The sequence below is a fragment of the Panthera onca genome, chromosome X (assembly GCF_046562875.1).
Source record: "Panthera onca isolate mPanOnc1 chromosome X, mPanOnc1 haplotype 2, whole genome shotgun sequence".
NCBI classification, from domain to species: Eukaryota; Metazoa; Chordata; class Mammalia; order Carnivora; family Felidae; genus Panthera; species Panthera onca.
The window spans coordinates 30,820,809-30,847,264 of NC_138357.1; the positions used below are offsets into that span (position 1 = coordinate 30,820,809).

A 26,456-nucleotide genomic window follows, 5' to 3' on the forward strand; every position below is an offset into this window, starting at 1 on the left:
AGGGAAGGAGGGAGTGGGAAGAGGGAGGAGAAAGTAGGGAAGATGGAGGGAGGTGAGGGATGGATAGGGAACAGAGTGGGAGGAGGGTGAGAAGGAGGTAGGAGGGAAGAGGATGGCAGGGAAGAAGGCAGAGAGGTAGAAAGGGAAGGAGGAATCTAGGGAGGGAAGAACAGGTGAAGGGAGGAAGGAAGAGAGAGGGAGGGAGGGAAGGAGAGGGAAGGAAACTGTTTTTCCATACTTCATTCCGACTTCCTAAGAATTCTGTGAGTTGACCATCACTAGTTTAGTAAACAGTGGTAGTAATAGGAAGAGTTGCCCTATTTCCAGTTGGGGAAACGGAGGCACAGAGACAGGAAGGCTTGCCAGTGTCATGAGGTGAGACTATACCATGAAAGCAGAAGAACACGGCTGTGCCCGGAAACCAGACACGTGTGCTCCACCCAACTCCAGAGCCTGCTCGCTTTCCTCAGCCCCCTGTTCTCTCCTATAACATTTATGAAGGCGGAAGGGGGGGTTAGGGGCGCGGTCGCCACTCTAGCTGATGAAAAGTGCACACATCACCGTAATGCCACTACACACGCAGACGTTTACATTCCAATTCCAGGGGACGCCTCATGCACCTTGTGGACCGATGTGGCCTCCAGGCAGGGACTCTGGCTCTCCACCTTGATCCCCTAGCCCAGTAACTGCAGTGAGCCGAACCCAGGGCCATCTGGGACTCCCCTCCAAGAACCTCGTCCTAAAACACTGTTTTCATGAGTCTCGCTTGCCCCAAACTTACAGGGTTCCATGCTCCCAGATGCACATATCCCAACACCTCCCTTGAATTCGACCCCAACGTAATATTTAAACTTGATTTCCCTGCTGGATATGGAGTTCTCTGCAGACTCTTCTCTAGCTCCCTCTCGAGGTCACGCTCCACAGCCACCCTGGCTGTGTCCGGGTTTCCTGAGATCAGCTTTCTACTTCTTCCTTCCTGGGGTTGCTCCTAATACCCTCTCCTATTGTCTTTGTTTGTACGGACGTTTGTTTATTTAGAGAGCACGCACGCACGAGTCGGGTAGGGGCAGAGAGCCGGAGACAGAGAATCCCGAGCAGGAGCCACGCTGGGCCGGAGCCCCATATGGGGCTTGATCTCACATCCACGACATCATGACCTGAGCCAGTACCAAGAGTCCGTCGCTTAACCGACTGAGCCACCCACGCGCCCCTCTCCTCCCCCCTTTAACTGCAGTTCTGCGCCCAGTCTGCTTAGCATTTACCAAACTTTGGCTCACGCTGAGACGTGAGGGAAGCCCCACTACTCCCCGAAAGCCAACTCCGCTTCTACCAGGGGCTGCCAGGAACAGTCTTCAGAGGTTTGGACCCTTGCCCACTTCCACCAAGCTGCATAGCCTTGGGAAGGTCACCCAACCTCTCCAAGCCTCCGTCGCCTTGCTTCAGTAAGAAACAGTGATGCCTCGACCCACTCTCCTCCCCTCCCCGCGGACAGCTGCAAGGTTCGTCAGCCAGGCCCCGGTGCGCAGCCAGCACTCACGTCAGGTCACCAGCACGAGCAAGCACGGCCACGTTCACTCCACAGGCTCGCACATGCACCCAGGGGCAGGGGTTATGCTCCGTGTCCGGCACCTTCGATCACAGCCAGGGCCCAAGCACAGCCTGAGCCCCCTCAGCCCTGACCCCTTACCTCCAGCATCAGCTCCGGTCGTCTGCGCCCGTCCTGTGGGCCTGACTTCTATTACCTTGTACACTTCTCAGCTCAGGAGAGGGGGTACCATCGTGATCCCCATCGTACAGATGCGGCACGGGGGGCACGGGGGTGTCAGCTGATTCACCCGGGCCACGGAGCAACTTAGTGGGGGTGGGGCTCCATCATTTTCAGCTTCTTCCTCTCATGTGGGCCGATCCCTCCGCTCAGACTGGGAGAAGCCAGGGCACAAAGGCTGAGTCTGCGCTGGAGGCGCTGCCCACACTACCTGCCACGGGGCCCTGTAAGCACGGCAGGCCACGAGGTTTGGTGACTGGAGCCCAGGTAGGTACACACAGACATGCAGCGGGGCGCCTGGCTGGCTCAGTTGGGGGAGTGTGACTCTTGCTCTCAGGGCCATGGGCTCGAGCCCCACGTTGGGTGGAGAGATGACTGAAAAAAGGAGTTAAAAAAACAAAGACCCCAAATGACAGGTAGCCCTGGAGACCTGACGGTCACAAGAAAACTTTCTGTCCTCGTTGTCAACTGCCGGAGAACAACCAGCACCTGTCTTCTCTCACGGACCCTTGCGAATAAAGAAACACAAAATTGGCTGAAATCAGAAATGTGAGACAGTGTGGTGTGGCCACTGGAAATATTTTATTTTTGTCACCTCAATTACTCCCGCAGCACCCTGGTGAGGTGGTGGCTATTGCTGTCCTCGTTATACGGATGAGGACACCTGAGGAAACTGAGACTCAGCAACTCAACAGGTTAGCCAGCTAGCCAGGGCGAGCAAGCCGCGACGCACATCCCGGCAGGCTGCCTCCAGAGCGCCCACGGCCATAAACCCGGCACATCGAACCCCAGTCGTGGCTATTTTTGCTTAGGATGAGGCTCCATTCCGTTGTTGAGGTTTGCAGAGTGTGAAGTTACTGAAGAAGATACTACCACAACTGATGCCAAGGTAGGGCAATAGTTGTCTCGGGACACGGGAGGGACTGGGATGGAGCCAGCGGGAAGGCTCCATGGGGACGGGAGACACGAAAGAACGCGTCCCCTCAGCGGTCACGGAGAATCGCAGCTAGTCCAGCACAAACAGAATGAAAGCCCTCGTAGGTCGCTCACGCAATAACTAATCTCAAGTCAAAACTGGGCATAGGGTGTCCAGCCGAGGCGGGGGAGGTGCCTGCGGCATTCAACAAGGGCCTCCCTGAGGAGGAAACATCTGGTTAAAGTCGTCAGGAGGACGCAGTCACCTTGCATCCCTTACCACCTCTTTGAAAACGAATTGGTCCGCAAACCTCTTTTAGTTAGTTTCTTACCCATCCTCCAGGGGCATGAGGCAGAGGCACTTATCCCTGAGACTCAGTGGGTGAGGTGACTAGGGCCCATGATGCATTTAGGAACCCACAGAAATGATGGAGTGTCTGAATTCAAATGGGGGTGAGGAGAATGGCCGTGGGGTAAACGAGGGATAAATCGAGCACGTTGTCGAGCATAAGGCCCACTGTGGGAAGCTGTTTTCAATCTTTAGGATATTAACGAGTCTTGGAACATCAATAAAACAGTTCTGGCGGGGAAAACCACAGAGCCCGCAATCTGCTCTGCTCCCTTTTATTTGACAAGAAATAAGCATGCATACCATTAAGTGGAGTACAATATTTGCTTACAGGTTTCCTCTGTTGATGTAAAAGTGACATACAAAGAATGCACAAATCTCAAACTTACATTTGTTGAGTTTTGACAAACTATATAAAACTATGTAGCGTCACTCTTTATCACGGATTCCTTGCTATACCCCAAATCTCTTGTCCCTTGTCTCTTTTCTGTACTCACCTGGAGAAACCAAAACCCTACATAAATTCAACTCTCCGACCAATAAAAATGTATCCCTGCCGTAAGAAAAATAAATAAATAAAAAAGGCAAAGGAAAAGAAAAACAACCAACAAGAAACGAAATTTATTTAGGGGTGCCTGGGTGGCTCAGTCGGTTAAGCATCTGGCTTTGGCTCACTTCATGATCTCTGGGTTCATGAGGTCCAGCCCCCCATCAGGCTCTCTGCCTTCAGCACAGAGCCCCCTTGAGATCCTCTGTCCCTCCCGCCCCGCTTGTGCTCTCTCTCAAAATAAACTTAAAAACAAAAGAAGTAAACTTCATTTATTCCCTCAGCAAGGGCTCAGGAAGATCTTTCTAGAAAAACCGAGAGGCTGAGGGAAGGGAGAAATGGCGGCGGGAAATTACCCGCGTCCAAAAGGTCCCAACCCTTGAGGGACATGCATGCTTGTATAGAGAAATCTATAGCCAGAGGCATAGCTGCTGTGTAGGAATGTTTCAGGATACGCAGATACAATGAGACTAAGAAACAAATATTTGAAAAAGAAAAATTGCAAGAAAAAAAAAAAAAGCAGGAGCTTTGTGCACTTTAAGCAGCCTTGAATGCACTGTGCAGGCACCGAGATGTAGCTTCATCACTAAAATTCTGGAGGCACCGGACTTTCCCAAGGGGCACGTGTGGTTTTATTTGCATAGTGCATCTGAGCACCAGGCACGATCAGCAACCCCAAGCCCCAGCTCCTGTTCCCGGGTACCCGGGAGTTTGGCGGGCTCTAACTTCAGCATCTCGCTGAAAAAACTCAGAGTGTGCCACCTCAGAGCTGATCGCATTCGTTTGATGACTATTCCCTGCTTTGTACCGGCTGCTAGGTCCAGAGGTTGGGGGGTGGGGGTGGGGCTGGCCCAAGAGAGATTGTCCCAACATTTCTGCCAGGTCTCCAGACCTAGGGTGAGGTCTGTCTCTCGCCCTACGGAAATGGGCAAACACAATGCAGCACAGCCCCTTGCTCGGGAGTGGGGGAGACATGCCGCCAGTTTGGGGGACACGAGCTAAGTTACAACCGAAGCCGCCAGCTCTGGTTACCCATAGTCCCCTCCGATGCCTTAGAGCAAGTGCTCCCCACCCCAGCCCTCTTGGCAGGAGCACCCGCCCACTTGGTGCCCAAGCCCAGCCGCATGCGCACCTCGGCGAGCCCAACCCCCACTAAAGGGTGGTATATATAAAGCGCCTAGCCGGACGCTGGGTAGCTGAACTCGACGGCACGGCAGCGTAGCCGGAGCTCAGCAGGCCACCGCTTCATGTGTGACCCAGCGATCCAGCAGATCCAGACGCAGATCCACACAGGACGGCAGAGGGATACTATGGATCCTTTCAACCAATTCAAGCGCGAAGTCACGGGCTTCCCCAGCCTGGGAGTCGACGAGGACCGGGAAGAGCTGCGTGGTCTGTGCCCGTCGGGACAAGCGTCTTCGCCACGTCCCAGAAATGAAGGGTCCCTGGGCGAGGGGAGCGGTCTGGCCACCCCTCAGATGCCTCCCCTGGTCTCCTCCCCACAGCCCGGGCTCTGATGCTGATATCTGTCTCTGGATTTCTTCCTTTGCAGAAACCAAGCAAGTGGGGATGTCGCTTACCAGAGACCAAGCGGCTGAGGAAGCAGGGGCCGAGTTCGCACCTCAGCAGCAGGCGGCAGGCATACAAATCAAGAAGGAAGGAGACAGCCATGGGGACGACAACCATGGTGACGGTGACGGCGAGGAGGGGGCCGGCGATGTGCGCGCTGGATATCCGTGGCCCGCGGGTCGCAAAACCCGCGATGTGAAGCCTGAGGAGCCGAAGCCGGAGGAGCCGAAGCCGGAGGAGCCGAAGCCGGAGGAGCCAAGGCCGGAGGGGCGGTTGCCCCCGGCCGCGGCTCCGGCTCCGGGTCCCGCTCGGGGAGGGAGGTGGCCGGTGGGTCGCCTCATCAAGTTCACCCCCCAGCAGATGCGCCAGCTGGAGAGCTTGTTCCAGACCACCCACTATCCCAGCACCACCACGCGGTAAGTGGGCCGCTGCGCTGGGTGCGGGTGCCCGGGTTTGGGGGGAGTGGCTGGGGTTGGCAGGGACGGCGCGGGGGGGGGGGGGGGAAGGGACGCGGACTAGGGCGTCGGGGGGACCGCGGCGGAGACTGGCGGGGGGGGGCGACGGCGGGAACGGGACGGCGGCGAGTGGGGGGGGGGTGGTGGTGGCGCGGAGGCTTGTCACGTGTCTCTCTCCTCGTGGCTGAAGTAAAACCTACCGGGCCCTCGAGGCTGCGGGTCCCGCGCCTCCCTTGGTTTAGGCGGGAGCTGAGGGCTCTGCGGGTGGGGACCAAGGGGGACGTTCGGGTGGAGGGGAACATCTGGAGCTGGAAAACTGTCCGCTGCGGCTAATAGAAGAAAGTCCTAGAAAATCCTACTAGAAGCGGGGGGGGGGGGGGGGGGGGGGGGAAGGGGGGGAAAGGGGGAGGGCGAGAAGTCTGAGACGCGGGAGCAAACGGGCTAGTAGGATCCCGCCTTTGCTTAAAATGGTGATAAATCTGCTCCTTGTGGATTATTTCTGCACCGGTTTTTAGTGTTATTTTTAAATTTTAGTGTTATTTTTAAATTATTTACGTATTTGAGGTAATCCCAACTCACTAAAGTAATCCCAATTTATGTATTTTAAATACACCCAACGTGGGGCTGGAACTCATGACCCTTGACGTCGAGAGTCCCAGGCTCCTCCAACCCAACCCGCCAGTCGGCCCTGCCCTGATTTTGATATTTTTAAATAGTGCGCTGGAAAACGGTCTCGAGTAGTGAATGTTCTGCATTCCCTTTAACTTTGCTAGAGGTCTTTAAAAATCAATTAAAATTTAAAAAAGAAGAAAAGGGGCGCGGCTGGCTCAGTCCGTAGAGCATATGAATTTTGATCTCGAGTCGTGAGTTCAAGCCCCATTTTGGACCCGTAGCCTACTTAAGAAAACCGTAAATCGGGCGCCCGGGTGGCTCAGTGGTTGAGCGTCCCACTTCATCAGGTCGAGAGATCTCTCAGCGTTCTGGGATTCCAGCCCCACCTCTGACTTTGCCTGAAATGCTTTGGATTCTGTCTCCCTCCCTGTTCACCCCTTCCACGCTTGCGCGTGGCGCTGCCTCTACTATAAATAAACATTTAAAAAAAAAGAAAAGAAAACATAATAAAATTGAAAAAAAAATTAAAATTAAATCGTGCCGAAGGAAAAACTGCCCTCAAAGGAAGCCTCAAGCTACCCCTTACAGAATAGTGGGGGCGGGGGTGGGGGGGAGAGTGTGTGTGTGTGTGTTGTGTGTGTGTGTGTGTGTGTGTGTGTGTGTTGGGGGGTGGATGGTGGATGGCAGGGGGGAAGTTAGTGATAGAAAAACGTAACAAAGCACGACCAAGGAATAAACAGCAGTTTGTGCCATCCTTTAGCCTCTAGTGGGAATGTACTCTTAACTGGGTTCATTACTGATAGATAAAGAGAGATGGGGGAGGGGATGGGATGGGAGGGGAAGGGAGAGACAGAGAGAGAGAGAGAGAGAGAGAGAGAGAACACATGTTGTTTTAGGGCTCTAATTTATCATTTTTTATTTTTATTAAAATTTTTTTTAACGTTTATTTATTTTTGAGACAGAGCATGAACGGGGGAGGGTCAGAGAGAGAGGGAGACACAGAATCTGAAACAGGCTCCGGGCTCTGAGCTGTCAGCATAGAGCCGGACACGGGGCTGGAACTCAGGGACCGCGAGATCATGACCTGAGCCAAAGTCGGACACTCAACCAACTGAGCCACCCAGGTGCCCCTTAGGGCTCTAATTTAACCCATAAATTGGGTAAGAGCAATGACTGAAAGTCCATACAGATAGTTCCTCAGTCAGATTCTTTTTCATTTTGGTGTTGATAACACTAAAAGAAACTGAATTAGAATGTCACGTGTTCTTGGGGACTGTGCCTCCTTTACCCACCAAGACTTGGCTTCCCTTAAATTCTTTGTCAACTGAACCTCACTGTAAATCCTGAAATGGCGTGACTTTTCCTAGTGCAGAAACTGGTTCATAAAATGTCACTGACATCTCCCCGAAAACAATTTTTCAAAAGGTGAATGAAAAATGCTGTATTTTAACTCACCGCCAACTCCATATACTGATCTTTGCGATTTTTCTCCCCTCAGCCAGGAACTTTCGAGATTCATGAATGTGCCTGTAGCCAGACTGCAGGTCAGTAAACCCGAAAAAAACAATTTTGCTGGGAGCCATTTTAAACCTGTTTCAGGATTTGGGGCACCTTGGTCATAGACTTTCTCACGTTTCTGTGTTTTTGTTGCCTTTTTTAGATTTGGGAAATAAGTGTTGAACTTTTGGGTCTTGCGGAGGGGAAGGTGGGATACATAAAGCCCAGGTTTTGGAAATTGCCCATTACTAGAGGGAACATGATTTCCTAAAGGAATGAAAAAATTGGTAGAGTATAGTATCCCTTGCATACACATATATATACACCTTTGTCTAAGCTACACCTTACCATATGTACTTTCTTAGGTCACTAAATTAGACTTATAATACACATATTTTTATAATTATATGTCACATGTATAGTATACTTATTTTTATGTGCAATATATATTTACGTGCTAATATAACTATATATGTATTTTATATATATTATAAATACAAAAACATGTGTGTAATGGAGTAAATATAAATTATATAAGATATATATTTAATTCATAGAATAATGCTTATATTTATCTAAAGTAGAAATACACTTAATATATAAATGTACATATAAAAAATATGTAGTATATTGCACGTATATTCCTTTTTTAAGTTTATTTATTTTGAGAGAGAGAGAGAGAGAGTCTGTGCGAGCAGGAGAGGGGCAGAGAGAGAATCCCAAGCAGGTGCTGAGCTGTTAGCACAGAGCCTGACATGGGGACTTAATTTCCTGAACCCTGAGATAATGACCTGAGCAGAAATCAAGAGCTGGACGCTTAACCAACTGAGCCACCCAGGCGCCCTATGTGGTGGTTTTCCTTTTGAATATGATCTTTTGCTCTAGGATCCGGACTAAAGCAATTTTATTTTTTAATTATAAAATTCGTTTGATTTATTTTTTAAATTTTATTTAAAAATTTCAAAAATGTTTTTGATTTTCACTGCTTAATTGCTTTTCGTTTTGTTTTGTTTTGTGTTTTGTTTGTTTTTTTAACATCTATGATTTGTTACTCTAGGATTTGGAGTAAGGCAGTTTTATTTTTTAATTAAAAAATTATTTTATTTCAACATTTTTAAATTCAATCAATTCCAATTTGGAGCTATTGCTTTTAAGTGTTTGGTAAAGGGGTGTGGAGAGTGGCAGGCCTCCACTTTAATTTCCCAGAATTCTTTGATCTGTCAGCCTGAAAACATAGTTAAAGAGTAGATTGTGCATTATGGTAGACGTGGGAGGGGGGAGTCGCAACCTTTGAAATCTGTCCAAGACAAAATAAACCCAAACAACAATTTCAAACAAGGTTGCATCAGCTCAACAAAGGGGGAAGCCAGTCTAACGAGGTGGAGGGTAAGGGGAGAATTATTTGGGGATATCACTCACGTTCAAATTTGTGAGAGTACCAAACGCATTAGCGAATGGTCCTTCGAGGAATGTCTAACACCTGAGATTTTGGTCTTCTTTTTCTGTTTTTAAGTGTACTTATTTATTTTGAGAGAGGGAGAGACAGGGGGCACAAGAGCAGGAAGGGGGCTCCCAGCTTGCCGCTGTCAGCGTGGAGCCCTCTTGGGATCCTCTGTCTCCCTCTCTGTCTGCCTCTCCGGCCTCGCCTGCTCGCGCTCTCTCTCAAAAATAAAAAAACATTAAGAAAATTGAATCTCTTGACTGCCATACATGCCACGTGGCAGTGTCAGTGTTAAGTCTAGTCGTTATGGGGGGTTCCGGAAGATGGCGGCGTAGGAGGACGCGGGGCTCAGAGCGCGTCCTGCCGATCACTTAGATTCCACCTACACCTGCCTAAAGAACCCAGAAAACCGCCAGAGGATTAGCAGAAGGGAGTCTCCGGAGTCAAGCGCAGACTAGAGGCCCACGGAAGAGGGTAGGAAGGGCGGCGAGGCGGTGCGCGCTCCACGGACTGGCGGGAGGGAGCCGGGGCGGAGGGGCGGCTCGCCGGCCAAGCAGAGCCCCCGAGTCTGGCTGGCAAAAGCGGAGGGGCCGGACAGACTGCGTTCCGACAGCAAGCGCGACTTAGCGCCTGGGAGGTCATAAGTTAACAGCTCTGCTCGGAAAGCGGGAAGGCTGGAGGACAAAGGGAGGGAGAGCTGCTGAGCCCCCGGACGGCAGAGCTCAGCTTGGCGGGGAACAAAGGCGCCAGCGCCATCTCCCCTGCCCATCCCCCAGCCAAAATCCCAAAGGGAACCAGTTCCTGCCAGGGAACTTGCTCGCTCCGCGCAAACACCCAACTCTGTGCTTCTGCGGAGCCAAACCTCCGGCAGCGGATCTGACTCCCTCCCGCTGCCACAGGGCTCCTCCTGAAGTGGATCACCTAAGGAGAAGCGAGCTAAGCCTGCCCCTCCAGCCCCCGTGCACCTTGCCTACCCACCCCAGCTAATACGCCAGATCCCCAGCAACACAAGCCTGGCAGTGTGCAAGTAGCCCAGATGGGACACGCCACCCCACAGTGAATCCCGCCCCTAGGAGAGGGGAAGAGAAGGCACACACCAGTCTGACGGTGGCCCCAGCAGTGGGCTGGGGGCAGACATAGGGTCGGACTGCGGCCCCGCCCACTAACTCCAGTTATACACCACAGCACAGGGGAAGTGCACTGCAGGTCCTCACCACGCCAGGGACTCTCCAAAATGACCAAACGGAAGAATTCCCCTCAGAAGAATCTCCAGGAAATAACAACAGCTAATGAACTGATCAAAAAGGATTTAAATAATATAACAGAAAGTGAATTTAGAATAATAGTCATAAAATTAATCGCTGGGCTTGAAAACAGTATACAGGACAGCAGAGAATCTCTTGCCACAAAGATCGAGGGACTAAGGAACAGTCACGAGGAGTTGAAAAACGCTTTAAACGAATTGCAAAACAAAATGGAATCCACGATGGGTCGGCTTGAAGAGGCAGAGGAGAGAATAGGTGAACTAGAAGATAAAGTTATGGAGAAAGAGGAAGCTGAAAGAAAGAGAGATAAAAAAATCCAGGAGTATGAGGGGAAAATTAGAGAACTAAGTGATACACTAAAAAAAAATAATATACGCATAATTGGTATCCCAGAGGAGGAAGAGAGAGGGAAGGGTGCTGAAGGGGTACTTGAACAAATTATAGCTGAGAACTTCCCTGAACTGGGGAAGGAAAAAGGCATTGAAATCCAAGAGGCACAGAGAACTCCCTTCAGACGTAACTTGAATCGATCTTCTGCACGACATATCATAGTGAAACTGGCAAAATACAAGGATAAAGAGAAAATTCTGAAAGCAGCAAGGGATAAACGTGCCCTCACATATAAAGGGAGACCTATAAGACTCGTGACTGATCTCTCCTTTGAAACTTGGCAGGCCAGAAAGGCTTGGCACGATATCTACAGTGTGCTAAACAGAAAAAATATGCAGCCGAGAATCCTTTATCCAGCAAGTCTGTCATTTAGAATAGAAGGAGAGATAAAGGTCTTCCCAAACAAACAAAAACTGAAGGAATTTGTCACCACGAAACCAGCCCTACAAGAGATCCTAAGGGGGATCCTGTGAGACAAAGTACCAGAGACATCACTACAAGCATAAAACCTACAGACATCACAATGACTCTAAACCCATATCTTTCTATAATAACACTGAATGTAAATGGATTAAATGCGCCAACTAAAAGACATAGGGTATCAGAATGGATAAAAAAACAAGACCCATCTATTTGCTGTCTACAAGAGACACATTTTAGATCTGAGGACACCTTTAGATTGAGAGTGAGGGGATGGAGAACTATTTATCATGCTCCTGGAAGCCAAAAGAAAGCTGGAGTAGCCATACTTATATCAGACAAACTAGACTTTAAATTAAAGGCTGTAACAAGAGATGAAGAAGGGCATTATATAATAATCACAGGGTCTATCCACCAGGAAGAGCTAACTATTATAAATGTCTATGCGCCAAATACCCGAGCCCCCAGATATATAAAACAATTACTCATAAACATAAGCAACCTTATTGATAAGAATGTGGTCATTGCAGGGGACTTTAACACCCCACTTACAGAAATGGATAGATCATCTAGACACACAGTCAATAAAGAAACAAGGGCCCTGAATGATACATTGGATCAGATGGACTTGACAGATATATTTAGAACTCTGCATCCCAAAGCAACAGAATATACTTTCTTCTCGAGTGCACATGGAACATTCTCCAAGATAGATCATATACTGGGTCACAAAACAGCCCTTCATAAGTTTACAAGAATTGAAATTATACCATGCATACTTTCAGACCACAATGCTATGAAGCTTGAAATCAACCACAGGAAAAAGTCTGGAAAACCTCCAAAAGCATGGAGGTTAAAGAACACCCTACTAACGAATGAGTGGGTCAACCAGGCAATTAGAGAAGAAATTAAAACATATATGGAAACAAACGAAAATGAAAATACAACAATCCAAACGCTTTGGGATGCAGCGAAGGCAGTCCTGAGAGGAAAATACATTGCAATCCAGGCCTATCTCAAGAAACAAGAAAAATCCCAAATACAAAATCTAACAGCACACCTAAAGGAAATAGAAGCAGAACAGCAAAGGCAGCCTAAACCCAGCAGAAGAAGAGAAATAATAAAGATCAGAGCAGAAATAAACAATATAGAATCTAAAAAAACTGTAGAGCAGATCAACGAAACCAAGAGTTGGTTTTTTGAAAAAATAAACAAAATTGACAAACCTCTAGCCAGGCTTCTCAAAAAGAAAAGGGAGATGACCCAAATAGATAAAATCATGAATGAAAATGGAATGATTACAACCAATCCCTCAGAGATACAAACAATTATCAGGGAATACTATGAAAAATTATATGCCAGCAAATTGGACAACCTGGAAGAAATGGACAAATTTCTAAACACCCACACTCTTCCAAAACTCAATCAGGAGGAAATAGAAAGCTTGAACAGACCCATAACCAGCGAAGAAATTGAATCGGTTATCAAAAATCTCCCAACAAATAAGAGTCCAGGACCAGATGGCTTCCCAGGGGAGTTCTACCAGACATTTAAAACAGAGATAATACCTATCCTTCTCAAGCTATTCCAAGAAATAGAAAGGGAAGGAAAACTTCCAGACTCACTCTATGAAGCCAGTATTACTTTGATTCCTAAACCAGACAGAGACCCAGTAAAAAAAGAGAACTACAGGCCAATATCCCTGATGAATATGGATGCAAAAATTCTTAATAAGATACTAGCTAATCGAATTCAACAGCATATAAAAAGAATTATTCACCATGATCAAGTGGGATTCATTCCTGGGATGCAGGGCTGGTTCAACATTCGCAAATCGATCAACGTGATACATCACATTAACAAAAAAAAAGAGAAGAACCATATGATCCTGTCAATCGATGCAGAAAAGGCCTTTGACAAAATCCAGCACCCTTTCTTAATAAAAACCCTTGAGAAAGTCGGGATAGAAGGAACATACTTAAAGATCATAAAGGCCATTTATGAAAAGCCCACAGCTAACATCATCCTCAACGGGGAAAAACTGAGAGCTTTTTCCCTGAGATCAGGAACACGACAGGGATGCCCACTGTCACCGCTGCTGTTTAACATAGTGCTGGAAGTTCTAGCCTCAGCAATCAGACAACAAAAGGAAATCAAAGGCATCAAAATTGGCAAAGATGAAGTCAAGCTTTCGCTTTTTGCAGATGACATGATATTATACATGGAAAATCCGATAGACTCCACCAAAAGTCTGCTAGAACTGATACATGAATTCAGCAAAGTTGCAGGATACAAAATCAATGTGCAGAAATCAGTTGCATTCTTATACACTAACAATGAAGCAACAGAAAGACAAATGAAGAAACTGATCCCATTCACAATTGCACCAAGAAGCATAAAATACCTAGGAATAAATCTAACCAAAGATGTAAAAGATCTGTATGCTGAAAACTATAGAAAGCTTATGCAGGTAATTGAAGAAGATATAAAGAAATGGAAAGACATTCCCTGCTCATGGATTGGAAGAATAAATATTGTCAAAATGTCAATACTACCCAAAGCTATCTACACATTCAATGCAATCCCAATCAAAATTGCACCAGCATTCTTCTCGAAACTAGAACAAGCAATCCTAAAATTCATATGGAACCACAAAAGGCCCCGAATAGCCAAAGTAATTTTGAAGAAGAAGACCAAAGCAGGAGGCATCACAATCCCAGACTTTAGCCTCTACTACAAAGCTGTCATCATCAAGACAGCATGGTATTGGCACAAAAACAGATACATAGACCAATGGAATAGAATAGAAACCCCAGAACTAGACCCACAAACGTATGGCCAACTCATCTTTGACAAAGCAGGAAAGAACATCCAATGGAAAAAAGACAGTCTCTTTAACAAATGGTGCTGGGAGAACTGGACAGCAACATGCAGAAGGTTGAAACTAGACCACTTTCTCACACCATTCACAAAAATAAACTCAAAATGGATAAAGGACCTGAATGTGAGACAGGAAACCATCAAAACCTTAGAGGAGAAAGCAGGAAAAGACCTCTCTGACCTCAGCCGTAGCAATCTCTTACTCGGCACATCCCCAAAGGCAAGGGAATTAAAAGCAAAAGTGAATTACTGGGACCTTATGAAGATAAAAAGCTTCTGCACAGCAAAGGAAACAACCAACAAAACTAAAAGGCAACCAACGGAATGGGAAAAGATATTTGCAAATGACACATCGGACAAAGGGCTAGTATCCAAAATCTATAAAGAGCTCATCAAACTCCACACCCGAAAAACAAATAACCCAGTGAAGAAATGGGCAGAAAACATGAATAGACACTTCTCTAAAGAAGACATCCGGATGGCCAACAGGCACATGAAAAGATGTTCAACGTCACTCCTTATCAGGGAAATACAAATCAAAACCACACTCAGATACCACCTCACGCCAGTCAGAGTGGCCAAAATGAAGAAATCAGGAGACTATAGATGCTGGAGAGGATGTGGAGAAACAGGAACCCTCTTGCACTGTTGGTGGGAATGCAAATTGGTGCAGCCGCTCTGGAAAGCAGTGTGGAGGTTCCTCAGAAAATTAAAAATAGACCTACCCTATGACCCAGCAATAGCACTGCTAGGAATTTATCCAAGGGATACAGGAGTACTGATGCATAGGGGCACCTGTACCCCAATGTTTATAGCGGCACTCTCAACAATAGCCAAATTATGGAAAGAGCCTAAATGTCCATCAACTGATGAATGGATAAAGAAATTGTGGTTTATATACACAATGGAATACTACGTGGCAATGAGAAAAAATGAAATATGGCCTTTTGTAGCAACATGGATGGAACTGGAGAGTGTGATGCTAAGTGAAATAAGCCATACAGAGAAAGACAGATACCATATGGTTTCACTCTTATGTGGATCCTGAGAAACATAACAGAAACCCATGGGGGAGGGGAAGGAAAAAAAAAAAAAAAAGAGGTTAGAGTGGGAGAGAGCCAAAGCATTAGAGACTGTTAAAAACTGAGAACAAACTGAGGGTTGATGGGGGGTGGGAGGGAGGGCAGGGTGGGTGATGGGTATTGAGGAGGGCACCTTTTGGGATGAGCACTGGGTGTTGTATGGAAACCAATTTGACAGTAAATTTCATATATTAAAAAATAAATAAATAAATAAATAAATAAATAAATAAATAAATAAATAAAAAAAAAATCCACCAGGGGGGCAGCAGTCCACATAGCTCCTGCCAAGGCACAGCATCATCATTTTGTCTATCTATCTATCTATCTATCTATCTATCTATCTATCTATCTATTATTTTTTTAGGGAATTGAGTGAATTTGGGTTTTTTTAAGTTTATTTATTTTATTTTGAGACAGAGAGAGAATGAATGAGCAGGGGAGGGGCAGAGAGAGAGTGGGGACAAAGAATCCAAAGCAAGCTCTGTGCAGACAGCAGAGAGCCCAATGTGGGGCTCGAAGTCACGAACCGTGAGATCGTGACCTGAGCAGAAGTTGGACACTTAACCAGCTGAGCCACCCAGGTGCCCCCATAGCATCATCATAGTGTTTGGGGGGGATGCTTTATAAGAACTCTTCAAAGCAGCAGAAACAAGCACAGGTCCTGCCCTGGAGAAATGAAAAACTCAAGATCCAGGTGTCAGCCTGAATATGTACCTTCCAGTCTTGCCTCTGCCTTTGTCTCTCCATTATGATCTGGTCATTTAATCTCTCTGTTGGTTTAAAGACCTATAAAATAGGATAGTATCTACCTACAGGAAATTCAGGGAAAGTGATAACCTTGGAAATGTTGGTGTTAATTCCAATCAGGGTGGCTTATCCAAGAAGCATCTGTTTTCTTTCCTAAATTCCTTGGTTGAGCACAAGAGCAGGGAGAACAAAGCCTCTAATGGGAAGAGAGTCACAGAAGATCGCTGGTGCCGGAAATCACATTCAACTGAGGAGAGGAGTTGAAGAAAGAGCTTCTCTCCTGTGGGACTCACTTTAGCTGGGCTTGACAATTCAGAAGGTATACTCTTCATGGACAGCTAAGAGCCAGGAAAGGCTTTTCTCATGTTTTAAAGGCCAGTGTTGATGTAGCAATTTGTGAAATGAAATGTTATGTATAAATAAGAAATGGAGTAGTTCTGAGAAGGAAGGAAGCTAGGGTAAGATATCTTAAAAAAATGCTAGCTTCTATTTCCTTGAAATTAAACTGGAATTCTGTATTTTAAGTGTTATTTGCACTCTTTAGAATCAAAGCAAAAGATTCAAAATGCTTTTCCTAAAATGGAATGTGAAATTTAGTCAGATGCGCAATTAATATTTGGATTACTTGCATTAAAAATTATAACAACTACTCACACTAATTTCGCTCTTTTAACATCAAATTAGATCACATTTTAATTCTATAAACTCCAAACAGATGAATTTAAACTTCATTGGATAACTCACCTAATTTTTTAAATGACACGATTGATACTTGTTTTCTAATTTGGAATTTGCATTTCTTCTTAAGCGTCAAGGTTGGAGAGGCCTTTTATTTGTCAGAATGATAAACTTTGTATGCAAAAGGTTACAAAGGAAGAGGCAAATTGGTGGATTGACATTTTCATCTAATTTAACACAAACATAATTGCAGGTATAAAAATCTGAAATGGAAATAAATTAGAATTATGCTCCTGCCATTTTGTATTGTCTTTCCGTGGAGGGAAAAAACATTAAAAATTAATCCATTGACTTGAAAGAGCAGATATAATTGGGCTTGGAAGCCAACAAATGAAGAGCAAAGATTTGAGAGTTATCTGTATGTGTTTTTACTAACCTATCTAGATGCAGGCTTTCCAATTCTTGCATTCTAGTTGATTTGGCATAATAAACACAACAAACCAAAAAAAAAAAAAAAAAAAAAAGTCTAGTCGTTATGTCACATTATCTTCCTGGTACGTGTTTATCTCAAAAGTGGCAATTTTTACCTTGTGACCGACTCTAGGCCCTTCCTCCACCCACCCTTCTAGCACTCACAGACCCGATGTTGCTCCATGAGTTTGTTGAGCTTTTTTTTAGATTCCACATATAACTGAGAACATAAAGCGTTTGTGTGAAGAACATTTTAATGGGTGTCCCCTCGACTATTTTGCGAATACAGTTAAGAGTTGTTTTGATAACCCACCTCAGTTAGGCTGCTTTGCACTTGTGTAGACTTGGCCTCTGGTAAACTTGGATCCCCCAAAAGGAGCTCCCAGCACTGGTTTCTTTAGACTTTTCATATTCAAGCAGCAGAAAGACCAAGTAACTACGAAGCTGGGAGAGGGAAAATGAGGCAACAGAGAGAGTAGAGGCCCTTAGTCTCAAGTAACCTTTGCCAACTGGGAATGTCTACAAATAGTAAATACAAAGGAATTCCATTAATACGATGTGGAAAGGACAGTGGAGTCCAAAGGACAGGTGTTTTGTTTTGTTTTGTTTTGTGTACTGTTCATAGCTGGCAGATAGGCGGGAGGAGCCATTTTGTGACTCCTCTCCCACATGCTTAGCTGTCTCCCTAAAGTGTCAGTTTCGCCTTGTTGCCTTAGGAAAACCATATGATTTCACTTATGTGTGGAATCTTAACCGAACAGACAAAACAGAAGCAGACTGTAATACAGAGGAGAAACTGGAGGTTGCGGGGTAGGGGGAGAGGGACGGGCAAAACAAGTGAAGTGGATTAGGAGGCGCCAAGTTCCAGTCATGTAGTAAATCGGTCCCGGGGATGAAAAGTACAGCAGAAGGAATATAGTCAAAATACAGCAATGACTTTGTACGGTGATGATGGTGATTACACTGATCGTGGTGAGCATTTTGTAAGGTAGAGGAATGACGAATCACTGTGCCGTCCACCTGAAACTACTATAATACTGTATTGTCAGCTATGCTTCGACTCAAAAAAGAAAGGAGAAGGAGGGATGGGATGGGGCTCTCCTGGTTGAGGAGAGGGGCTTAGGGGGCCCTGCCCTGCTGGGCAGCAGCGGCTCCTGTCCAGGGTCCTGGAACTGTAGCCAGAGCAGAGGGCGCTGACCGGGTGCTGAGCCCAGGGAAGTCTGGAGGGTGGGGCAGGGTGGAGGGTGCAGAGTGGACAACGGTGCTGTGCCTCTTTGCCCCCGAACTGTCGGCTGGGCAGAGATTTTGAGAACTTGAGTGAATGTGGTCCTAGTCAGGCTAAACCTTCGTTGCCCCCGAAGTGTAAAACGTCCAGGTGCTGTCCGGTGCTTCAGCTTAACTTGTGTCCCAGCAAGACAAGCCACAGGCTCCTGGGCCCTCCAAGCCCAAGCCTCGCTCACAGTACCATCCTTTCAACTATGAAGAGGTTTCAGAAAACGAATGACCCTTTAGTCATCCTTCAAAGAAACCTTTGGTTTCAAAATCCCACACGTGCCTATGGATTATTTACTGCACATTGAAGACGGGCTTTGCAAACTGGGGGTTGTCGCCGCAGCAGGACTTTATGCTGAGCTTCCCCACAAGCAGGGTGACACTAGCCTAGTGATTAGGAATCAGTGGCAGCTGGACAGCTGAGGGCCAGCTGTCAGGACACAGCCCAGCACGTGTAAGAGTAACAGCAGGGACGGAGTGCCATTCCTCAGCTACACCTGTTTGTCAGGGTGGGGAAAAATAATACGCAAGGTGGGAGGACAGAGTGAAAGCAATAAGCCAAGCCACAGCCTGGCACGTAGTGGGTGCCGTCTGAGGGTGAGCTGAAGGGAGACCCCTCGGTGGTAACTTTCCTAGGATAATTTAGCAACAAGGAAGTAGCTTCCCTGGTGCAGTTTAAAACCCTGAGGGTGTAGAGAGTAGCCTGCTTGGTTGTTGTTTTTTTTTTTTTTTTGTTTGTTTGTTTTTTTTTTCATGTATGACATTCAATGCTCCACATACTAAAACGATCCTTTTTTCTCTCTGATTGAAGGTTTGGTTTAAGAATAGGAGGGCCAAGTTGAGAAGACAGCGGAGGGCACTGAGGCACAGAAACATGCCCCCCATGGCCACGGTCCCCCCTTCCATCATAAACATGGGTCGACCCTACCATGGCATCTTCATTCGTCAGCTGAATTTTGTGTGGATTTTTCAGGAGCCAATGATGCCGGGGCCACCTCGCCCGCCCATGCAACCCTTTCCTCCTATGTTCCTGTTTCCTCAACCTTGGTTCTGTCTAGCTTTCCCTCCCTATGGCTGCCCTCCACCCTTCCTTCCCTATGGCTACCTTCCACCTTTCCCTCCCTATGGCTGCCCTCCACTTTTCCTTCCCTCTGGCTACCTTCCATTTTCCCTTCCCTTTGGCTGCCCTCCACCTTTCCCTCGCTATGGCTGTCCTCCTATGGCCCATCCTGGTGCGGTACCACCCTTGGCTCTTCTTTAATCCTTTTCCCAAAGAATGGGATCTGTGACAGTTTTTTTCCGAGGTGTTTTTGAGCCAGATTCAAGTTTCTGTATCTGTCGCCATAACGAATAGTTCATTAAATGTGTGCTGAATGTATTAAAGAGAAGTCAAATTCACTGACCCTCTATTTTAGGGCACTTTTTACGTTTTCAATAAAGTTGTGAATTCTCTACAATTGTTTTTGCGTGTGGTGCGGGGTCAGTCAGTTGCATGGGCAATGCCATTCATAGGGAAAGGCGAGGACACCTGCTCTCACGCAGCACTGTCCCTGAGCCACCATCGGCAGGCCAGGCGCATCCCCGAAGGTGCCCACGTGCCCGGGGCAGGGTTACAGAGACCCACCCTCTCCTCGGCCACCCCGTCCTCCCGCCCCGCGCGCAAGCCCGACCCCGCAGAGGTGCAGGAGCGGGTGGCGTCAGCCCCTAAGGAGGGACCGGCGGGCTTCCGGGCGGGGCTGGGCCCCAGTCGCCCCGAGGAGCTGGGGCACAGCCGAGCACTGGCAGGGAAACTCGGAAGGGGCTACTCACAGCTCCCGGAGAAGCGGCAGCCGGGTGTGCATCTGGTGCTCTCCAAGTTGCGTCCGGCGCCTGCCCCGCGGGCGGACCAGACCGGGCCGCGCGGCCTTCCAGCGGGAGGGTCCGGCGCCTGCGGAGGCACCGCGAGGCGAGACCCCCTTCCAGGCCGGCGCTGGGCTCGCTGTCTCTCCCCTGTCCCCCACTCCCCAGGCGTGCAGGGCCCGGCATCGCTCGGCCCCCAGCTCGCAGCTGCCCGGCACCTTTCCGCGAAATCCTTCCTATGGCCCGCCGCCCTCGCGTGCGGTCATTTCAAGTCCGCAGCTGAGAAAGGACCTGGGTCTTTGTCCCCTCGGACTTGGGGTGGCGGAGGGGCTCCTGCGGAACCGAGACCGTGTACCTGGTGCCCGATCGGGTTGTTTACACTGGCACACACAGCCCTTCTCGTTGCCAGGACGACCCCGGCCCCGGGGACGAGTTTCGCCGGTGCACCCAAAATGTCTCCCCCCGTCCCCCAGGTTTGGGTTGTGGCTCCGCAGCGGGGTCTGTGAGCCGGGGCGTCGCAGATCTCCCGGATCTGATATCGGGGGCCACCCCCCCCCCCCCCGCGGTGGCGATGGTTCCAGGCCGTGGCCTCTGGTTGGCGGAAGCGTAGGCTCCCATCGAGGCCGGTCCCCCGCCCCCCGCCCCTCCCCCAGCGCCGCGAAGCCGCAGGCTGTCTGCGTAGCCGCCGCCGTGACTCACCTTCTTCTTCCCTGCCGGGACCCGGGCGGCCTGGGTCTGTAGCCGTGGGCCCTCCACCCAGGCTCCGCAAGCCCATCCTACATCTCCCCGGGCAGGTGTGTTTGCAGGAGCAGTCTGGGCACCGTCGTCGTTTCTGACCCCAGGATCCTTGCGTGTAAATAGCAATTTTTTTCTTTAACAGTATGAAACGTTTTTACTACACATGACCTGTGGTCCATTTCAGTAATTACAATAGTCAGATCTTTGTATCATATATATTAAATGTACACAACAATAAAATCACCTCTTCCATGAAAATTTTGTCGGTTCACTTTACGTGTTATCAAACGCAAGGCTCACGTGAGACTGTAATAACACTTAACAGTCTGTTCACGTGCCAAGGGACAAGACTAAACAGTAAATTAAAGTGTTAAAATATCTTATGCCAGGACAGTTTCCTTTTTGAATTTGATAAGCCAAGGACCATCAAGGACTATTTAGAACCTGAATAGAATCCAGTGGCTATGAAATTAAAAAGCAGGTTTGAGGAAAAACAGATAAGCATCCCCCCCCCCCCCAGTTTTTTGTTTCGTTTCAGATAGCAAGGCAATGGGAAACTTTTAACCATAACATTCATTTCACTTTTTAGAGCTTGAATAACCACCTCTTCAGCCCGCCTTGCTAAGGTTACTGCATAATCCCTGCATTCCTGTCAAGAAGGATTAGCCATCTTCTCAGGTGGGAAGATTCCAGACTCACTGGGCTACTGTCTAGATCTGCAGTCTCAATAGCAATTTTTGAATCCACTTCCAGGTATGTTCCTTGATGTAGATTAATGTATTCTTTTTATTATTCTTTTTTGCGTATTTTAACAGTGTCAGATGCCAGAGGAAAACTGGGTATTTTTAATTTAATTTAATTTCTGTAAAAAAAGTATTACTCTTAAAGTTTAGTTGATGTACAATCTTGTATTCGTCTCTGGTGCACAATGTAGTGATTCGATAATCAAACTGGCTGTTTGTAATTGTAATATCTGGCTTCATGGGTCCTCATCGCTATCCTAAGGGATTTAACTACCATGAGACCTTAGATGGAATGGTGCCTTGACACAGGTCACGTTTTCAGTGCTCATTCAAAGTCTTACTTGGCAGTATCTGCATTCATTTCAGTGTAAAAAACTTAAGGCCAAAAGTAGCATATGGTTTTAAGCTCTACCTGATCTTGAAATCTGGATATTAGACCTTATTTATCCACGGGGGGAAAAAATACCATCAAGCCTCCCACAATTCAAAATTTGAAACCAATTTCAGGAAGAACAAAAAATACAAAGGGATTAATGACCTACTTTTAGATTTTGACCCTTTATACCTTCAGGCTTTCTTTCTCAGTGTTCATTCTATTATTGCCCATTTCATCAGTATGTGCCCAGACAATAATCTAGATTTTCAGGAGAGTGGGATTGAATTGGGGGAGCATAGTACATACAAGAGGCCTATGAGCTTCAAACTGATGCCTTGTCCCACGTCTTCGGCCACTTGTGCCCTTTATCACAGTCTTTCCATAATGATTATTTTTCCCTTATATCTTTTTTAAAAGTCGTGGTAAAATTCAAATAACAAAAGTACCCACTTTAAAGTGTACGATTCAGTGGCATTTAGTGCATCCACAATGTTCCCTTTTTTTTTCAATGTTTATTTATTTTTGAGAGAGAGAGAGAGCACATGAGCAGGGGAGAGGTAGAGACAGAGAGAGGAGGACAGAGATGTAAAGCGGGCTCTGCATTGACAGTGGGGTTCGAACTCGAACCGTGAAATCATGACCTGAGCCCGGTCGGACACTCAACCGACTGAGCCACTCAGGCGCCCTAATTCACAATATTCTGCCACCATGACCACCATCTAGTTTCCAAGCTTATGCATCACCCCAAAATGAAACCCCTTATTCATTTGGCCATCATTCCCCCAATTCCTCCCTCCTCCAGCCCCTGGCAACTTCTAGTCTGCTTCCTGTCTCTATGAATTTGCCTCTTCTGGATATTTAATATTTATGGAATCATAAAATATGTGACCTTCTGTGTCTGACTTCTTTCACAGCGTAATGTTTTTGAGGTTCATCCAGTTTGTAGCAAGTATTAGTGCTTCATTCCGGTTTTGAGTTGAATAACAGTCCATTATGTGAATATGCCACATTTTGTTTATCCATTCCTCAGTGGATGGAAATTTGGGTTATTTCCACCTTTTGGCTGTTGTAAATAGTGCTTCTATCTACATTCATGTACAATTATTTGTTTGAATACCCATTTTCGATTCTTTAACGTATATACGTAGAATTGGAATTGCTGGGTCACAAGGCAATTCTATGTTTGAATTTTCGAGGAACTGTCAAATATAACAACTGTACCATTTTACATTCCCACTTGCCATGTGCGGGGGCTCCTGTTTCTTCACATCCTCACCAACACTTCTTATATCCCATTTTTTAAATTACAGACATCCTAGTGGATGTGAGACGGTATCTCGTTGTGGCTTTGATTTACATTTCCCTAACGACGAATGATATCGAGCATCTTGTCATGCTTGTTGGCCATTTGTACATATTCTTGGGAAAAAAACATCTACTCATTTAATTTGGTGGTTTATTTTTTCACTGCTGAGTTGTAAGGATTCTTTATGTATCCTGGAAACTACTCATTTTTAAGGGTTTTTTTTCTTAAGTTTATTGATTTGAGAGAGAAAGAAGGGAAGGGACAGAGACAGAGAGGGAGAGAGAGAATCCCAAGCAGGCTCCATACTGTCAGTGCAGAGACGAGGGGCCGGATCTCACAAACCGTGAGATCGTGACCTGAGCTGAAATCAAGAGTTGGACACTTAACGGACTGAGCCACCCAGGCGCCCCTGGAAACTATACTCTTATCAGATATATGACTTATAAATATTTTATCTCGTTGTGTTGGTTGTCTTTCCACTATCTTAATAGTGTCATTTGATGCACGAAGTTCTTAATTTTGATGAAATCCGGTTATGTAATTTTTCTTTTGCTGCTATTATGCTTTGGTGTCATATTGAAGAATCCATTGCTGGGACACCTGAGTGGCTCAGTCAGTTAAACATCTGACTTCAGCTCAGGTCATGATCTTATGGTTGGTGGATTTGAGCCATGCTTTGGGCTCTGTGCTGACAGCTCAGAACCTGGAGCCTACTTTGGGTTCTGTGTCTCCCACTTTTTCTGCCCTCCCATGCTCATGCTCTGTCTCTCTCTCTCAAAAATAAATAAACATTAAAAAAAAAAAAAGAATCCATTGCCAAATCTAAGATCATGAGTTTTTCCGTTTTCTCCTGAAGAAAAGGAGTTTTATAGTTTTATAACTCCCTCTTCCTCTCTCTCTCCCTCTCTCTCTCCCTCCCCCCATATATATCTCACTATATATATATATATGTATATATACATATATATATATGTCATATACTCTGTCTCTCTGTCTCTCTCTCTATATATAGTGGGATATATATATATATATATATAGAGAGAGAGAGAGAGAGAGAGAGGGAGTTTTATATAACTATACATATGAGAGTTTTTAAATTTTAACTCATATTTAGGTATTTTGTCCATTTTCAGTTAGTTTTGGTATACGATATGAGGTATATTTCCAACTTAATTCTTTTGCATATAGCTATCTAGTTGTCCATCATTTCCTGAACAATTATTTCCCAGTTGAATTATCTTGGCACCTTTATCCAGAATCGATTGACCATTGGTGTATGGGTTTATTTATGGTTTCTGGTTCCTCAAGTCTATTCCCTTGATCTGTATGACCATCCTTATGCCAGTACAATGCTGTTTTGATTACTGTAGCTTTGTAGTAAGTTTTGAAATTTAGACGTCAGGGTCCTACAACTTTTATTTTCTTTTTAAAGATTATTTTGGCTTATTATATTCCCTTATAATTCCATATGATTTTAGAATTCTTGTTCCTTGCATTTCTTGTTAAAAACCAGAAACTCTGAATATTAGAATGTGACAACTTTGGAAGACACATTTTCTCCCCTCTTCTAGGTTTGTTGTTCCTAATTGTTTGGGCTGCTGTGGTTGGCTTATTTAGTGACTTCCTAAGCTATTTTTGGCAATATCTGTGTTAGTTTTTTTTAATTTCAGTATTAAAAAATAAAAATAAATACAAAGAAAATAAGTAAAATTTCACTATATTTGACATGCAATATTATATTAGTTTCAGTTATACAACTTAGTGATTTGACAATTATATACAACATGAAATGCTCACCACAATAAGTGTAGATATCATCTGCCATCATACAAAATTATTATAGTATGATGGACTATATTCCCTATGCAGTACTTTTCATCTCCATGACTCATTTATTTTATTTATTTATTTATTTTTAAGTAAACTCGACCCCAGATGTGGGGCTCAAACCCATGACCTCAAGTTCAAAAGTCACATTCTTTACCAACTGAGCCAGCAAGGTGCCCCGACTCATTTATTTTATAACTGGAAATTTGTACTTCTTAATCCCCATTCACCTATTTTGCACATGTCCCCCCACCCCCACCCCCAGCCTTCTGGCAACCACCAGTTCGTTCTCTGTGTTTATGACTCTGTTTCTGATTTGTTGTTTTTTGAATTCCATATATAAGTAAAATCACATGGTATTTGTCTTTCCTCTGTCTGTTGTATTTCACTTAACATAATATGTTCTGGGTCCATCTATGTTGTTGCAAATGGCAAGATTTCATTCTTTTTTATGGTTTGAATAATATTCCATGCTGTGTGTGTGTGTGTGTGTGTGTGTGTGTGTGTGTATGGCGTCTTCTTTACCCATTCATCTATTGATGGACACTTACATTGCTTCTGTATCTTGGATATTGTAAATAATGCTGCAGCAAACATAGGAATACATATATCTTTTCAAATTAGTATTTTGTTTTCATTGGGTAAATACCCAGTAGTGGACTTGCTAAATCATATGGTATTTCTATTTTTAATTTTTCGAGGAACCTCCGTACTGTTTTCCATAACACCTGCATTCTTTGTCACGTAGAGCCACTCAAATCTACATTCCGTTAGCTTAGTGGCCAGCAAGTGTTTTGAAATACTTACCATCAATTCCTGGATTCAAAATGAATAAAGATCAACAAAACAAAAAGGCAACCTAGTGAATAGGAGAGCGTCCAACTTTGGCTCAGGTCATGATCTCAGTTTGTGAGTTCAAGCCCCACATCAGACTCTCTGCTGTCTGTGGAGAGCCTGCTTCGTATCCTCTGTCTCCCTCTCTGCCCCACCCCCGCTCACTTTCTTTCTCTCTCTCCTCTCTCTCTCTCAAAATTAAATATTGAAAAAAAGAATAGGAGAAAAATACTTGCAAATGATATCTTTGATAAGGAATTAATATCCAAAATGTATAAGTAACTCCTACTACTCAATACCAAAAAAAAAAAAAACCCAAAAAACGACACAATCAAAATATTAAATGAGCAGGGGACCTAATTAGACATTTTTCCAAAGAAGACGTACAGATGGCCAACAGACACATGAAACATCACTAATCGTCAGGGAAATGCAAAT

At 45.8% G+C, this 26,456-nt stretch overlaps 1 protein-coding gene and 1 long non-coding RNA gene across 4 annotated transcripts in view; one reads left to right on the top strand and one right to left on the bottom strand.

Moving 5' to 3' along the window:
- LOC145714555 (uncharacterized) overlaps positions 1-21,008 on the bottom strand; it is a 44,384-nt gene extending 23,376 nt beyond the window's left edge. Inside the window, exon 1 of one of the 2 annotated variants that reach the window (XR_014136884.1) lies at positions 20,894-21,008. This is a non-coding gene — a long non-coding RNA (uncharacterized LOC145714555). Of the gene's footprint in view, positions 1-20,164; positions 20,269-20,893 lie in introns of those variants that run through there. The other variant, XR_014136882.1, reaches the window with a different exon arrangement.
- Positions 4,578-20,166, top strand: LOC145714552 (rhox homeobox family member 2B-like). Of its 2 annotated transcripts, XM_081794148.1 has the most exons (5): positions 4,578-4,968; positions 5,129-5,340; positions 5,371-5,561; positions 7,711-7,756; positions 19,167-20,166. In XM_081794148.1, exons 1-5 carry the CDS (start codon positions 4,824-4,826, stop codon positions 19,614-19,616), a joined length of 1,044 nt encoding a protein of 347 aa, XP_081650274.1. In that variant the 5' UTR covers positions 4,578-4,823; the 3' UTR covers positions 19,617-20,166. The 2 variants fall into 2 exon arrangements, with proteins under 2 accessions (XP_081650274.1, XP_081650273.1); XM_081794147.1 differs by having other exon boundaries at positions 5,129-5,561.
- Positions 21,009-26,456: the final 5,448 nt, after the last annotated feature.

Bases quoted from the DNA above. Each gene is read 5' to 3' on its own strand.
- LOC145714552 (XM_081794147.1), top strand. From the start codon at position 4,824: ATGTGTGACCCAGCGATCCAGCAGATCCAGACGCAGATCCACACAGGA. The intron at 4,969-5,128 runs GTCTGTGCCCGT...CTTCCTTTGCAG, and splicing joins GGACCGGGAAGAGCTGCGTG to AAACCAAGCAAGTGGGGATG. The intron at 7,757-19,166 runs GTCAGTAAACCC...CTCTGATTGAAG, and splicing joins TGCCTGTAGCCAGACTGCAG to GTTTGGTTTAAGAATAGGAG.